This window comes from Syngnathoides biaculeatus, chromosome 10 (genome assembly GCF_019802595.1).
Source record: "Syngnathoides biaculeatus isolate LvHL_M chromosome 10, ASM1980259v1, whole genome shotgun sequence".
NCBI lineage: Eukaryota > Metazoa > Chordata > Actinopteri > Syngnathiformes > Syngnathidae > Syngnathoides > Syngnathoides biaculeatus.
The window spans coordinates 25489400-25503084 of record NC_084649.1 but is presented as its reverse complement, the minus strand read 5'-3'; the positions used below and the strand labels follow the sequence as shown (position 1 = coordinate 25503084).

Here is a 13685-nt window from a genome sequence, read left to right as displayed (position 1 = left end):
GTGAGGCCAACCCTCTAACCAGTTGCCCCCACCGTGCCGTACCTCTAGGGGTATTGTATGTTATTTAAAAAAAAAAATATATATATATATATATATATATATATATATATATATGTATTTGTATGTATACATAAACAATCGAGTGAAAAATATAGAACAATAAAGAGATTATTATAACATATAGATCTGAATGTGAATAAAAAGGAGCAATTCGTCGTATGTACTTGTGACCGCAAATGGAAAACGTCACATGAATAACTATATATTCTCAGAAATGAAGTTCAATGAAGAAAATAAATGCGCCAGTGTCAGCAGCAAAGTGGCAAATCTGTGAATCCAACAGAATCTTCTGCTGCGCATATTAAATTATCCATACAGATGTTAACGTGAGCAAAAAAAAAAAAGCAAAGCGCGAGCAGTCGACACCACCATCTGATCAGCGCATGAACAATAAACGTGGACTCGTACGGGAAGTGAAAATGCACAAAATGACAGCTAAGGTGTCATCGTCAGCAGCATCCTTGCACGGAGCCCATATCATAATCATCCATAAAAAATGTGCAGCATTGTTGGAACGATGGCTATACATGATTGTATTTGTAAAGATGGATTTTGCACCAGCCAACCACGTTTTGTCCGTTGTTTTATCGTCGCGCAGGCCAACCTTCCCCTGTTACAGAGGGAGCTGCTCCACTGCGCTCGTGCGGCCAAGCAGACCCCGGCCCAGTACCTGTCCCAGCACGAGCACCTCCTGCTCAGCACCGCCACGGCGTCCTCCCCGGACTCCTCCGAGCTCCTCATGGAGCCCTCCGACGCCGCCGTCAAGCGGCCCAGCCCGAGCAGGTGAGCTCGGACGACCGGGCTCGTTCCGTCCGAGCGCCGCTAACGGCTCGCTTTCAGGGTGAAGGAGAACGGCTTCCACGAACGCCCGCCCGTGGCCATGGAGCCCCCCGCCAAGCGCATTTGCACCATCAGCCCGGCTCCCCGCCACAGCCCCGCCCACCCGCTGCCGCTCAGCGCCCAGCTGCACCCGACGCCGCCGCCCCTGCAGCACTACGCCCTGGACGACATCGCCGCGCCGCACATCCTGCACCGCGAGCACAGCCAGCGCGTGTTGGACATACGAGAGCTCAAAGACAGGCCCAGGCTGCCGGGTAACTTGTTTCTTTGTTTCTCGGTTCTGAATGTCACAACTGGGCGGCACCGACTGCCGGAGACAAATTCCTCGGGTTTCGTTACGCACTTGGGCAATAACGCTGATTCTGACGTAGCACTTAGCGGAAATGAGTAATTTTTCGGTCCGGGTACGTTTTGACAACGAAACAAAAAGTAACACGAACAACAACAACACAACAAAACAGTGAAACATATTTTTGTTTTGCTCGTTTTGTCTTTAAAGCCATTCGATTTTCCTCACATAGTAATATTTCGTCAAACTTTTGTTGTTCTTGACACATATGATGTGCTTTTTCTTTTTTTTAAACAAAACTAAAAGCTTTTTGAGTTTTTGTCAACTAAAACTGAACTTAAAACCATCATACGTAGAAATGACTTGAATGTTTTTAGTTACATTTTAGTCAGGGATCATTTTTGTCCCAAAAATAAAAAAGAAGATGACTACCAAGTACATCACCGGTGTGAACAGGAACACAATCGGCACAAGTACGCTGTTGTTTAGTCCCTTTTTATGCTACTCCATTCCATGCTAAATAAAAATTCACTCAATAACTAAAAATCCATCCATTTTCTTTGCCGCTTATCCTCACGAGGGTTGCTTGGAGTGCCGGAGCCTATCCTGTCTTTCAACGGGCAGGAGGCGGGGCACACCCTGAACTGGTTGCCAGCCAATCGCAGGGCACATCGAGACAGTCACACCTAGGGGCAATTTAGTGTCCGATTCATGTAAAAGAAGAAAAGAATTAGCCGCACAGTTCTGAGGTCCCAGGTTCAATCCCAGACCCGCCTGCGTGGGTTTCCTCCAGGCACTCCGGTTTCCTCCCACATCCCCAAAACATGCAACCTTAATTGGACACTCTAAATTGCCCCAAGGTGTGATTGCGAGTTGCGGCTGTTTGTCTCTTTGTGCCCCGCGACTGGCCGGCAACCAGTTCAGGGTGTGCCCCGCCTCCTGACCGTTGACAGCCGGGATAGGCTCCAGCACTGCCCGCGACCCCTGTGAGGATCAGCGGCAAAGAAAATGACGGCTGGATATCAAACTGAATTTCACAGCCATAACTAAAAATACAAATTGTCAAAATACTACAAGGACCAACAAATTCCGCCCATTTTTTCCCCCCTTAGGGTTACTGAAATTAGCCCGTTTTGAGGGGGCCATCCGTCGTCTTTCATTCAAATGAAGCATCAGCTGCCTCCTCTTCTACGAGAAACCGCCTTTTGTTACCATGGCGATGAAAGGTGAAGCTACTTGATCGAAAGCGAGCGCGAAATGCAAAGAAATGAAAAAATATATATATATATTTTCACTTGCTGAGGCAGCACTTCATCAATGCAGCCCTATGGGGGCACAAACCAGTGCAATCTGTAGGCCGGTCCCAAGCCCGGATAAATGCAGAGGGTTGCGTCAGGAAGGGCATCCGGTGTAAAAACTGTGCCAGACAAATATGAGCGTTCATCTAAAGAATCCCATACCGGATCGGTCGCGGCCCGGGTTAACAACGTCCGCCCCCGGGCACTGCTAGCCTCCAGGGCGTCGGTGGAAATTCAGCTACTGTGGGCCGAAGACAAAGAAGAGGAGGAAAGCGGATCTGTCGTCAGAAGAAAAAGAGGAATGCACAGAGCCTACAACTGAATGTCGGGACTATGTCAGGAAAAGCTCAGGAGTTGGTTGACGTGATGATTAGGAGAAAGGTTGATATAATGCGCATCCAAGAGAGCAAGTTTAGGAGCAGGGTTTAAGCCACCAGAATACTCATCAGTGAGAGTCACAAAAAACATACTCCCTCATTTTTTTCAATTATAGACACGCGCCGATTCAGAGCAGTCTCCCGTTTGCTTAAATTGCCCGTAGGTGTGATTGTACTCTGGTGTGTATCTGGCCTCCATTTGGCCGGGGGGTGGGGGGGGGGTCGCTTGTCAGCCCTCCTCGGAAACGGCAGCAGCTCACCTTGATATGTTCTCGGTGGAGGCGCTGCGTTTATGAGGTTTTGCTCCCTTGTCCCGCAGCCTCCCGCCCGCCTGCCGCCACTTAACTGGAGACACTCGCACTCGCACACTAGTCCACACATGTCGGGGTCTTTGAACTGATGAACGCTGATGAGAACCAGGAGGCCGAGGCGAGCCCACATTGGAATCGGCCCAGCGCGCATGTGGCTTCTCGTCGGCCGTTTTGTTTCTGCGCCTTACGAAGATTGGCGCTCCCCCTCCGTCTTTGTTGTGCGTCCGCGTGTAGTGTTCGCATGTTTTTTGTTTTTTTTTTAATGATGGCAAACCGTTCGCGGCTGGTTGTGTTTAAATATCGGAGCCGCTGCATTCAGCCTGAATGTCTCCCTACTGGAATGCTGGGAGCTCCGCAAGGGGAGGGTGCCAGCGGAGACATTTGGTGTGTGTGTGTGTGTATTTGACAGCTGACTTCCAGATGTGGTCCGGCTCCGGGTGCCGAAAGTCTGTTTTGCATCACAGGGCTTCTCTTTTCCTCTTTCTTTCACCCTTTTCTCATCCTTCATCTCTGCTCTTGTTTTTTTTTTCTCTTTCGCTAGTTCCCCGAAGATGATGTCACTTTAGCCCCCAAAAATAAATAAATAAAAAGCACTTTTTTTTTCCCCCCCCAAGTTCCTTTAATTACACGCCGTGTGAGGACACTTTCGTCACGCTCTAGATCGGAATGATGAAATGCTCGCCGCCGTTAAAAAAGAACGTTAACTATCGGTCTCATTTGTGTGTTTTTTAATCAGGCAGTAACGGGGGCTACCGCGAGGAGCCGGTCGACCACAGGCTGACTGACAGAGAGTGGGCTGACGAATGGCGGCATCTGGACCACGTAAGTGTCGCGGATGTCTCCTCTGATTGGCCGAGAGACGCGCCGACACACGTTTTTAACTTTAATAAAGAACATGAGCGTCTCCTTATCCCGACAGTCTTGTTTTCAAAGTGTCTCGGCCGAGTGGACGTGACGGTGGCGAAGCTCGTTTTTTTTAATTGGCTGCATCTGCTTCGCCCGTAACATTTTATTTTCATTATGAAGTATAAACTGAATACTCCAAAAAAAAGAAAAAAAATTGTGCAAATAAAATGACTCAATTTATCAACTGCCTGATAGATTTGATTTCCCCTGTAAAGTGTAAAAAAAAATAATCAAATACTGCATATGCAATTCAAATATTTTTAAGAATTCCTTGACTGCTAGAAATGTTTTGTCTAATGTGAAGTATAAAAAACATAAATATATATTAAATTAAATGTAAATTAAATACATTATAAAATACTGTTGTTTCCTTGATCAACTGTAAAGTATAAGAAATACTTTAGAAAATATTTTGTAAATCACTATAACGCTACATTAACCGAAACAATCTATGTCCAAATAAACTTTATTTTCCACATTTATTTTGTTTCCTTGACTGATCTTATTCCCATGTTGCAGTATTAAAAAATACTTCAATATGTGAAGTAAAAAAAAGGCTATCGAAATATGTACAAAAAAAGGATGTCAAAAATGCTCAGGTTTTTTTTTTTTTTTCTTACTATCTGATGAGAGTATCGGAATGTTCTGAACTCCTGTTTCCGCCCAAATGGCTTCTCGAGAAGAAAATTCGTGCCTGGACTTGTCATCACGGCGGGACTTTAACTGAGTTCCGTACAACCTCTCAGTAATCATTCGCTCAGCAAATGAGCAATATTGAAAAATGAAATCGTTTTCGTGCGCAGGTGCTGAACTCCATCGTGGACATGGTGGAAAAGACGCGGCGGTCGGTGAGCGTCCTGCGCCGGTGCCAGGAGTCGGACCGCGAGGAGCTCAACTACTGGAGGCGGCGCTCCAGCGAGCAGGAGGACCCTCGCAAAGGGGGCCCGGCGCCCTTCTCCAAAACGCTCAGCCCCCACTCTGCAGAATCAGGTGAGGATTATTTAAATATTACCAATCGTTAAAAACATTCATTTGCAAGATACAGTAAAGCCTCGGTTCTTGAACGTCGCCGTTTTCAAACAAATCGGTTTTCGAACCAAAATTTTGAGATTTTTTTTGTTGTTTTGCTTCTGTTAGGGTTACTCGGTACTCGAACGCCCCCGACAAAACCCGGAGATAACATATTGCGCACGGCCAGACCAGCTGACCCACGTCGCGCTTTGTTGTGAATCCCCACGCCGCCGAAAAAATAACATAATGCATCTGGCGCAAGCGGCTGACCCACTCACGACGCGTTTTGTTATCATCAATTCGAACGCCCCCCGGAAAAAAACCCGGAAATGACATAACGCGTGCGGCGCAACCAGCGCACTTTTCTTATCCTGTATGACGCGGCCTCTGTACACAGACGTGTCCCGGTCGTGACTGTTGTTTTTCTTCTTACGGAGGACGACCGTATTAACCCCCAATCACGGCTCCAAAAAAGGCAAGTTGCTTGTTTAAAGTTATTCTGCACTTTCGGTAATAAAAAAAGTTTACAAGACTGGGGGCCGAGTCTCTACCAATACAGCAATGCACTCCCAGCCTAGCGTACTCTGCTACTAAAGCATACATTTTAAGCAAAAAATAAAAATATTTCTTAAATTATTTTACTATATAAAGTATTTAAACTATACATGTATTTCTACTACGCAGTTTATTATCAGGAAAAGCTAAAACAAAAATGCTTTAAAAAGCCTCATTTTTTTTAGGCTTGGAACGCATTATTCCTTTTTCCATTCATTGTAATGGGAAACATCGATTCGGTTTTTGAACAAATCACTTCTCGAACTGTTTTCTGGAACAGATTGTTGTCGGGAATTGAGGCATCATTGTACTTCAACCTTTTTCGTGTATCCTGTCATGCTAGATGTCCAATTTCATCTCACGATCAGGCACATGGTTTTTTTGGGGGGGGGTTGCGAGGGGGAAAGGGGGACAAATTTTTATTGACTCATGCAAAAATCAAATTTTGACATAAAGTTCTGTCCTCATTAAATAACATAGAGGGCAAAAAAAAAAGGGAATTTGTTGTCAACAATCTCTTTCGTCCACCCCCATTTCAATGAGGTTTATTTGGGAAATTCCCAAGCGGGAGCGTGACAGAGTTCGAGCCCTCGACTATCCCAGCACCAAAATTAAAAAAAAAAAAAAAAAAAAGTCTTTGGCGCGTGTCCTTGACACTTTCTCGTGCATCCTGCTATGAGAGGTATTTCCTACCAATTCTGTGTCGGTCGAGTCATTTCTTTTTCCAAGAATCTTCAAACTCATCAAACTTTGGCACCGCGCTCTACCCACGAGATGGCGGAGGCAAAAAAAAAAAAAAAAATCTTGGCAACTCGCGTGGCCCGTCTGTTTCGGACACCTGCTTCCAATTGGGGCACATTTGGGCGAATTGTCTGGTTCGGAGTGCGTCAAGGTAGGAGCCCTGGAACTCGCCTGAAACGGCTGCTTCAAATCTGAACAGCTGTTCGACTTCAGATATGCTTTCTTGAGACTTTTTTTTTTTATGCCTTCTCTTATGGTAGACAACGCCACCAATGAATTCCGTCAGTCAGGCTAGTTTTGGGGGCTTTTCTTTTTATGTGTGTATTTCCAGGTTGTGTGTTTTTTTTTTTTTTTTTTTCTCCCCCGCGGGGGGTGGGGTCCCAACCCCTAAAATACATATATATATTTTATATATATATTGCCACAGCGGCACAGTGGATCAGCTGGTAAAGCATTGGCCTCACAGTTCTGAGGTCCCGGGTTCAATCCGGGCCCCGCCTGTGTGGAGTTTGCATGTTCTCCCCGTGCCTGCGTGGGTTTTCTCCGGGTGGGGACTCCGGTTTCCTCCCCCATCCCAAAAACATGCAACATTTACTGGACACTCTAAATTGCGCCTAGGTGCGATTGTGAGTGTGGTCGTTTGTCTCTATTTCCCCGCGATTGGCTGGCAACCAGTTCCGTGACCCTCATGAGGATAAGGGGCAAAGAAAATGGATGGACGGATATATTGTCACCAACATGCATGCGCTTGGAGTAAATGGCATGTTACAACGCCACCCAAACATCCATTTTTAGAGGCCCTTAAAAGTTGAAGACCACAAGAGCCAATTCAGTACAGGACTGAGGCCGCCCTCTAGTGGAGGCAGGAGAAAGCCCACCTCAGCTGTGCACTGCCATCCCAGCCTTGGATCGTGTCTGTTCTCCCCCCCCCCCCTCGCCCCCCCTCTCCCCCCTGCTGAGCCACAGTCACAGGCACAGGTGCCAGGACCGGCCCGGGCCATATCGGCCACAGAAGGGCCTTCCTGCGGGCTCGGAGAGACAAAGCTGGCCAACACGCGCGAGTGCCATCTGGGACCCCGCACAGCCGGGACGCCTGCCCGGCCACCGTGAAACCCCAAAAAAAAAAAAAAAAAAAAAAAGCGTCAACAGAAACCGCAAGGGTCTAAGAAGAGATCCTGTCGTACAGATCAATATCGCAAGCATACCTGATATTGCGGCCTGCGTGTTTATTTGATGCAGAACGTATCGGATGACGCGGGATGAAATGAAGGTGATTTGCAGGCGGGGAGAGATTTGCAGGCAGAGACAGAATGTTGACACAGCTTGTGGGTCCGTCCAAGCCAAACACATTCCTCTCGGAGGCTGTCAGATCTCGCATCAGACCACGATAAACAACGACTCCGTTGCGTCTCCAAACCAGATATGACGCCCCCCTGTTTGCCTTGCAGATAGAGATGCTCCAAAAGTCGGCGGCGGGGAACCAGTTTTATGATCCCAGAGCATTTCCATTTCTGAGGAGAAGACATTTTTACGAGCATTTCTGGGTTCACCGAGATTTAAGAAAACAAAAATAACCGTTGCAACAGTGAACGCGGCCAGCGGCAATATTTGTCAGCTGCACTGAATGTAGAAAAATAACTTACTTTTTTTTTTTTTTGCCATACAAAGCTATTCATGGATCCAAAAATATTTCAAAGCAGTTGAAACGATATAAACACCAGCAAAAGTAATATTTAATAACTGAAAGATGTTTCGAGTCATCAGCGGCATTTCAAGCCGCAAAATTAGACTTATGAATAAATAGCCGACGTGGCGTCACAAACCGTAAAAATAGTTGGAGGCATAACATTTCCATGAAATGAATGCCGGCAATAAATAAATGTGAATACCGTAATTCCCGGCCTACAGAACGCACGGTACACACAAAGTTTAATGCGCCGTCGCGCTATTGTTAACACTAGCGCTAGCGCCGCTGCACAGATGCTAACACTAGCGCCGCCCTAACAGGGCCGGTGTGACGGTCTGAGCGCTCCCCCGTGCTGAAAAGTCTCCTTGTGATGAATGCGAATGCGTTACTAACAGGGGAACTCCGGGTACGTAGGAGACGCTTACTGGGAAATCCCCCGGTCTCATAGTTCCCCTTCTTCTACATAGAGGGCGCTAACATACGTTATAACCTAACCTTAAAACAAAAATGTATTCAAAAAAGATTTACACATACACGTTCGCTGTGTTCGTCTTTCTGAGACGTCCGGAGCGAACATGAACACTCGGCGACAAGTTATTGAATGGCACGTGTTGAAGCACGGATGGGGATGTTTCAGACTGGATGGATGTTTACAAAATATACGCACATGTGCATTACTCACAAATAGACTTTTCACCACCGGAAGCGCTCAAACCGTCACCCTGGTTTAAAAAAAAAATAACAAAACATACCAGTAAAAATCACTGAAACACGGCAGTAACACGCTAGCGCAGCGCTAACAGGGCCGGACCGGTAAAAGTCACTTCCTTGGCACATATATTCCACCGGTCTCACGCTTACCTTTTCCGCTCGAGTGCCCCCTTGCGCCCGTTAGAAAAAAATGCACAAATTAGCCGCATTACTGCAGAAACCGCAGGGTTGAAAGCGTGTGGAAAAAATTTGCGGTTTATAGGCCGGAAAATTACGGTAATTACTTCAAAATATGCGGAAAGTGAACAAAAGCCGGCAAAAATTGTCAGCTGCGTTGTTGTGGCGCAGAATTGTACACAGCTCAATAAGTACTCATTTGTGTATGTACTGAACAGTTGTGAATGCAGTACTCACACACCGACTGTGCCCTCTGCAGAGTCTCAGCGCGAGTTCGCCCCGCGACCCGGTTCCGCCTACGTGACGGACGAGATCTGGAGGAAAGCGGGTGAGCAGCGGTTTGAGGGACCGCCCGGCATCGTCGCCCGAGTAAACGGACTTAACGGGCGTCTCTTTCCGCGCGCAGAGGAGGCGGTGAACGAGGTGAAGAGGCAGGCCATGGACGAGGTCCAAAAGGCGGTGGCCGAGGCCGAGCAGAAGGCCTTCGAGATGATCGCGGCCGAGCGGGCCAAGATGGAGAAGACGCTGGCCGACGCCAAGAGGAAGGCTCAGGAGGACGCCATCATGGTCATCAACGAGCAGGAGGATTCCAGCGAGGTGGGTTCATCGCCCCAAAAATTCTCCCCAGTTGCCACGTGAATTATTTTTCAGAAGTCCGCCTGGCTTCTTATTGTTTGTCTGCATTAATCTGTAGCAATGTTTTTTTCTTTAACCTTGACATCAATTTGAATAGAATCTTAAAGGTCAAGTATCATCCCTATAAACATTGTAAATTAGATATTGTAATGAAAAATACATATAACATTATGTCTATACGAAAAAATAAATATGAGCGTCATCCATGTGCAAAGTTGCAGTAGTGTCATTCTACGACATCCAAGTGGTCGCCATATTGGCTGCATCTCCTGCCCGTGACATCACTCCGGACGTTCGCCATTGAAAACACGCTGTGGCCCCTTCTGACAAGGAAGCTCTTTTCGAAGAATAGAACATCTCGCAACCGAGTGAAGTGGTACCGGTTGCAATAACACCTTATCGTTTCGAGCCATATTTAGATGATATGCGGATCACTTCGAACTAACAACAGCCCGCCCACCTACTATGGAACACAGAAGCTCTTTTCAAAGAAGAGAACATCTCACAATTGAGTGTAGTGACCGGGGTAATATTACCTTATCGTTTCGAGCCATATTTAGATGATATGTGGATCACGGCTAAACCACCTCCCCGTCCGATCCACCTCCGCACAGCATAGATGAGCCACCCGTGATCGGCGGGCACGGTGCCAATGGGCACATCGACACATTTAGCACCTCTGATTTATGGACGTGGGTCTTTTGTTACATTCTGAGAGGATTACGTCCCCCCCAAACTATTTTTTTTTTTTTTTTAGTAGCCGTATACACACCTAGCTGTCATTTTGGAACCCACGAAGCTCTCGTCCTTTGCACCCGTGCGATCCATTTTTCACAACGAACCGGGTCTCTTGCAAACTTATGAAGGGTAAATCCATCCTCCCGAGCGTTCGAGCAATATCCGGCAATGCAACGAGCCGGGATTTTGGCTAACACGAAGGAAACAAAGAGCTACCTTCCCGCTGGTAAACCTAATAGAAACAAACGAGTCCGCTTGAGGGCGCTACTGCCCTGTACATCACTTCCTGCTTCTTCTCGAAACCAAATCCTTCAGAGGATTTTCATGGCGGAGTTACAAAAAGCAGCGGCACGGTGGGCTCAGCTGGGAAGCGTCGGCTTCACAGTTCTGAGGTCCCGGATTCAATGCCAGACCCGCCTGTCCGGAGTTTGCATGTTCCCCCCGTGCCTGTGTGGGTTTCCTCTAGGTGGGCACTCCAGTTTCCTCCCACATCCCAAAAACATGCAACATTAATTGGACACTCTAAATTGCCCCTAGGTGTGATTGTGAGTGGGGCTGTTTGTCAGTTCAAGGTGTACCCCGCCTCCTGCCTGTTGACAGCTGGGATCGGCTCCAGCACTCCCCGCGACCCTCGTGAGGATAAGCGGCTTAGAAATTGGATAGATGGATGGAGTTACAAAAAGCCATACATGTCAAAATCATGTTTTGTGGTGGGGAAAAAAACACTCATCCATACCGGCTGCCATTTTTTCATCAATAACATACTAAAAAAATCACGCATTTCATGACAGTGGCACTTTAACGCTGTACATGCGGTACACAAAAATGCAAGTCTCCTTTTCCTCGCACATTTAAAAGAATCCAATGTTAATCCAAAGGAATTTAAATATATCAAGAACATGGCTGCCTCCAATAGTTAACAAGTAGATAAATCCATTTTCCTTATGGTTATATTCGCATCCCTACATTGAACACCGCAAATTCGTCAAAATCGCCGAAGAGCCAGCAAAAGACTGACTGAGGTGTTTTTCCCCGCAGTGTTGCTGGAACTGCGGCCGCAAAGCCAGCGAGACGTGCAGCGGCTGCAACGCGGCGCGCTACTGCGGCTCCTTCTGCCAGCACAAAGACTGGGAGCGGCACCATCTCATCTGCAGCCCCGGACTTCAGGCCCAGCCCAAGCCCGTCTCCGCCGTCGTCGCCGCCGCCAGGGCGTCCCCGGCGCGCCTCTCGACGCCCGACGTCGCGGCCCCGGCGTCCAGTCCCGGCGAGAAGGTCCCGGCGGCGTCTCGCTCGTCCACCCCTTCCACGCCGGCCTCGGCGCCCGAGACCAACGGACATTAGGAGGGACGCGGCTTTGGACTTTGCGGCTCGCTCCGGCACGGCAGAAGTTTTATCATCATCATTGACAGATTATGTGGCGCTCGTCCTCGTCTTGGACCGACAGATCCCCCGACAGATGGAAATTTGCATCTAGTTATCTCCTCCACTCCAAAACAAAAAACAAAAAAAAGGAAAAAAAAATCAATAAAAAGAACTCAAGATGACGACCCATCTCCGGCGGCAGGGTGAAAATGATTATAAAATAAGAGATTATGAATAACTTTTCCTCTGAAGCAGCTTTTCCATTCCACTTTTTTTTTTTTGTGTATACATTTAAAAACAGCGAGTAGGCGGGTTACGTGTAATAAAACCAGCCATGAAGCAGATTTAGTGGTGTAGATTTCAAGAAAAAAACAAAAAAAGTCGCCAGATAGTGTGAATGTGTCAAAATTTCTTTTTTTTTTTTTTTTTTTTTTGCAAAGCAATATGAAAACACACACCGTTCAGGTGTGTGTCACCAAAGTTACTTTCAACAACAAACTCAGGAAAACAGACGGCAAACTTTTCGGAAGCGTGAACACGATCATCGCTCTTTTGGGGAAAAAAAATAAAATAAATAATAATAACTACGGCCGAAGCGAGAAACCGCCACGCCACGTAGCTGCGGCGGATTCGTACGTTCGGATATGACGGGCGCATTTTGCGCCGGCATCTGCTTTGACACTGAAAATGGCTTTTAACACAAAGGGATGTTGCTAGTGAGTGTCAGAGGTTAAAGGTCACGCTCTGGCTCCCCAATGTTACTTCGCTGCCGAGGATGATGATGATGATGACGTTTTCTGAAACCATTTTGGCTGTCATTGTCGTGGCAAATTGAAAAAATGGCCACCGGCGGCGACCACTCCCACACAGACAAATCTCAGGAGATAAACTCACACAGCTGACGTCCAATGTTTTACAAGCTATTACACACACACACACAAACGCACACTTATCGCTGTCATTTGTTGTAAGAAAGAGTTTGTAAAAAGAATTATGCCGTTACTTTTTTTTGTTTTGTTTTGTTTGGCCTGTCTGTCCTTTCAACATTTGGTACAAGTCACATGACTAAAGTTATCTTGACGTAAAAATCCAAAATAAAGAAATCAAATTACAGAAGATGCTTTTTTTGGGGGGGGGGTTGTCTCTTTATTTGCTTGCATGATGTAACATCCAAGCGGGACGGTGGATCAGCTGGAAAATCGTTGGCCTCGCAGTTCTGAGGTCCCGGGTTCGATCCCGGATCCTCTTGTGTGGAGTTTGCATGTTCTCCCCGTGCCTGCGTGGGTTTCCTCCGGGCACTCCGGTTTTCTCCCACATCCCCAAAACATGCAACATTAATTGGACACGCTAAATGCAATTGGCTGGCAACCAGTTCACGGTGAACCCAGCTGGGATAGGCTCCAGCACTCCCTGCCACCCTCGTGAGGATAAGCAGTGAAGAAAATGGATGAATATCATGCACGTTTTTGTAAATTCCACAATTTGAGCTGAGATTTGAAGCGTTACCTCCTGACTGTGAGGTCGGCACAACAACCACTACCCCCACTCACTGAAATATGAAAAAATAAATATAAAAAAAACCAAAGCAACTAATGGGAAGTTTCTGTCACGTGTCAAAAAATTACAGTAAATTCAAAATCTGCGAGGTTCCTATGCTTCATTCACTACAGCCAATCCAAGCCAGGAAAGTGGACACGTGTAGTACTAAAAAAAACCACCAAGTGGCAGCAAACTGAGACTTTGGAAGTATGATATATTATTATTATTATTATTTTAATTGCTGTATTTGTTTAAAAACATCTGCGAGGTAATGATGACACTAGTATCTTTTTGTTAAGTGCCTGTTGAAATGGACGGAAACCACAACTTCACTGGAAATAATGATAATAATAATAATACAGCATTAATGAAGTTGAGTTACTAAAACTGGGCTTATTTAATTTTGTGCATGTAACACTTTTAGATAGTCACACGTGTATTTAACCA

The 13685-nt window shown here is 46.6% G+C and overlaps 1 protein-coding gene across 3 annotated transcripts in view; it reads left to right on the top strand.

The window, feature by feature from the left end:
* Positions 1–12775, top strand: part of LOC133507593 (protein CBFA2T2-like) — a 78509-nt gene extending 65734 nt beyond the window's left edge. For 2 of the 3 annotated variants that reach the window (XM_061832805.1, XM_061832804.1), the window contains 7 exons: positions 659–843; positions 901–1154; positions 3912–3997; positions 4885–5071; positions 9223–9291; positions 9370–9560; positions 11376–12775. In XM_061832805.1, coding sequence (XP_061688789.1) covers positions 659–843; positions 901–1154; positions 3912–3997; positions 4885–5071; positions 9223–9291; positions 9370–9560; positions 11376–11678 — 1275 coding nt within the window. In that variant the 3' untranslated portion in view covers positions 11679–12775. The remainder of the gene's footprint in view (positions 1–658; positions 844–900; positions 1155–3911; positions 3998–4884; positions 5072–9222; positions 9292–9369; positions 9561–11375) is intronic. The other variant, XM_061832803.1, reaches the window with a different exon arrangement.
* Positions 12776–13685: the final 910 nt, after the last annotated feature.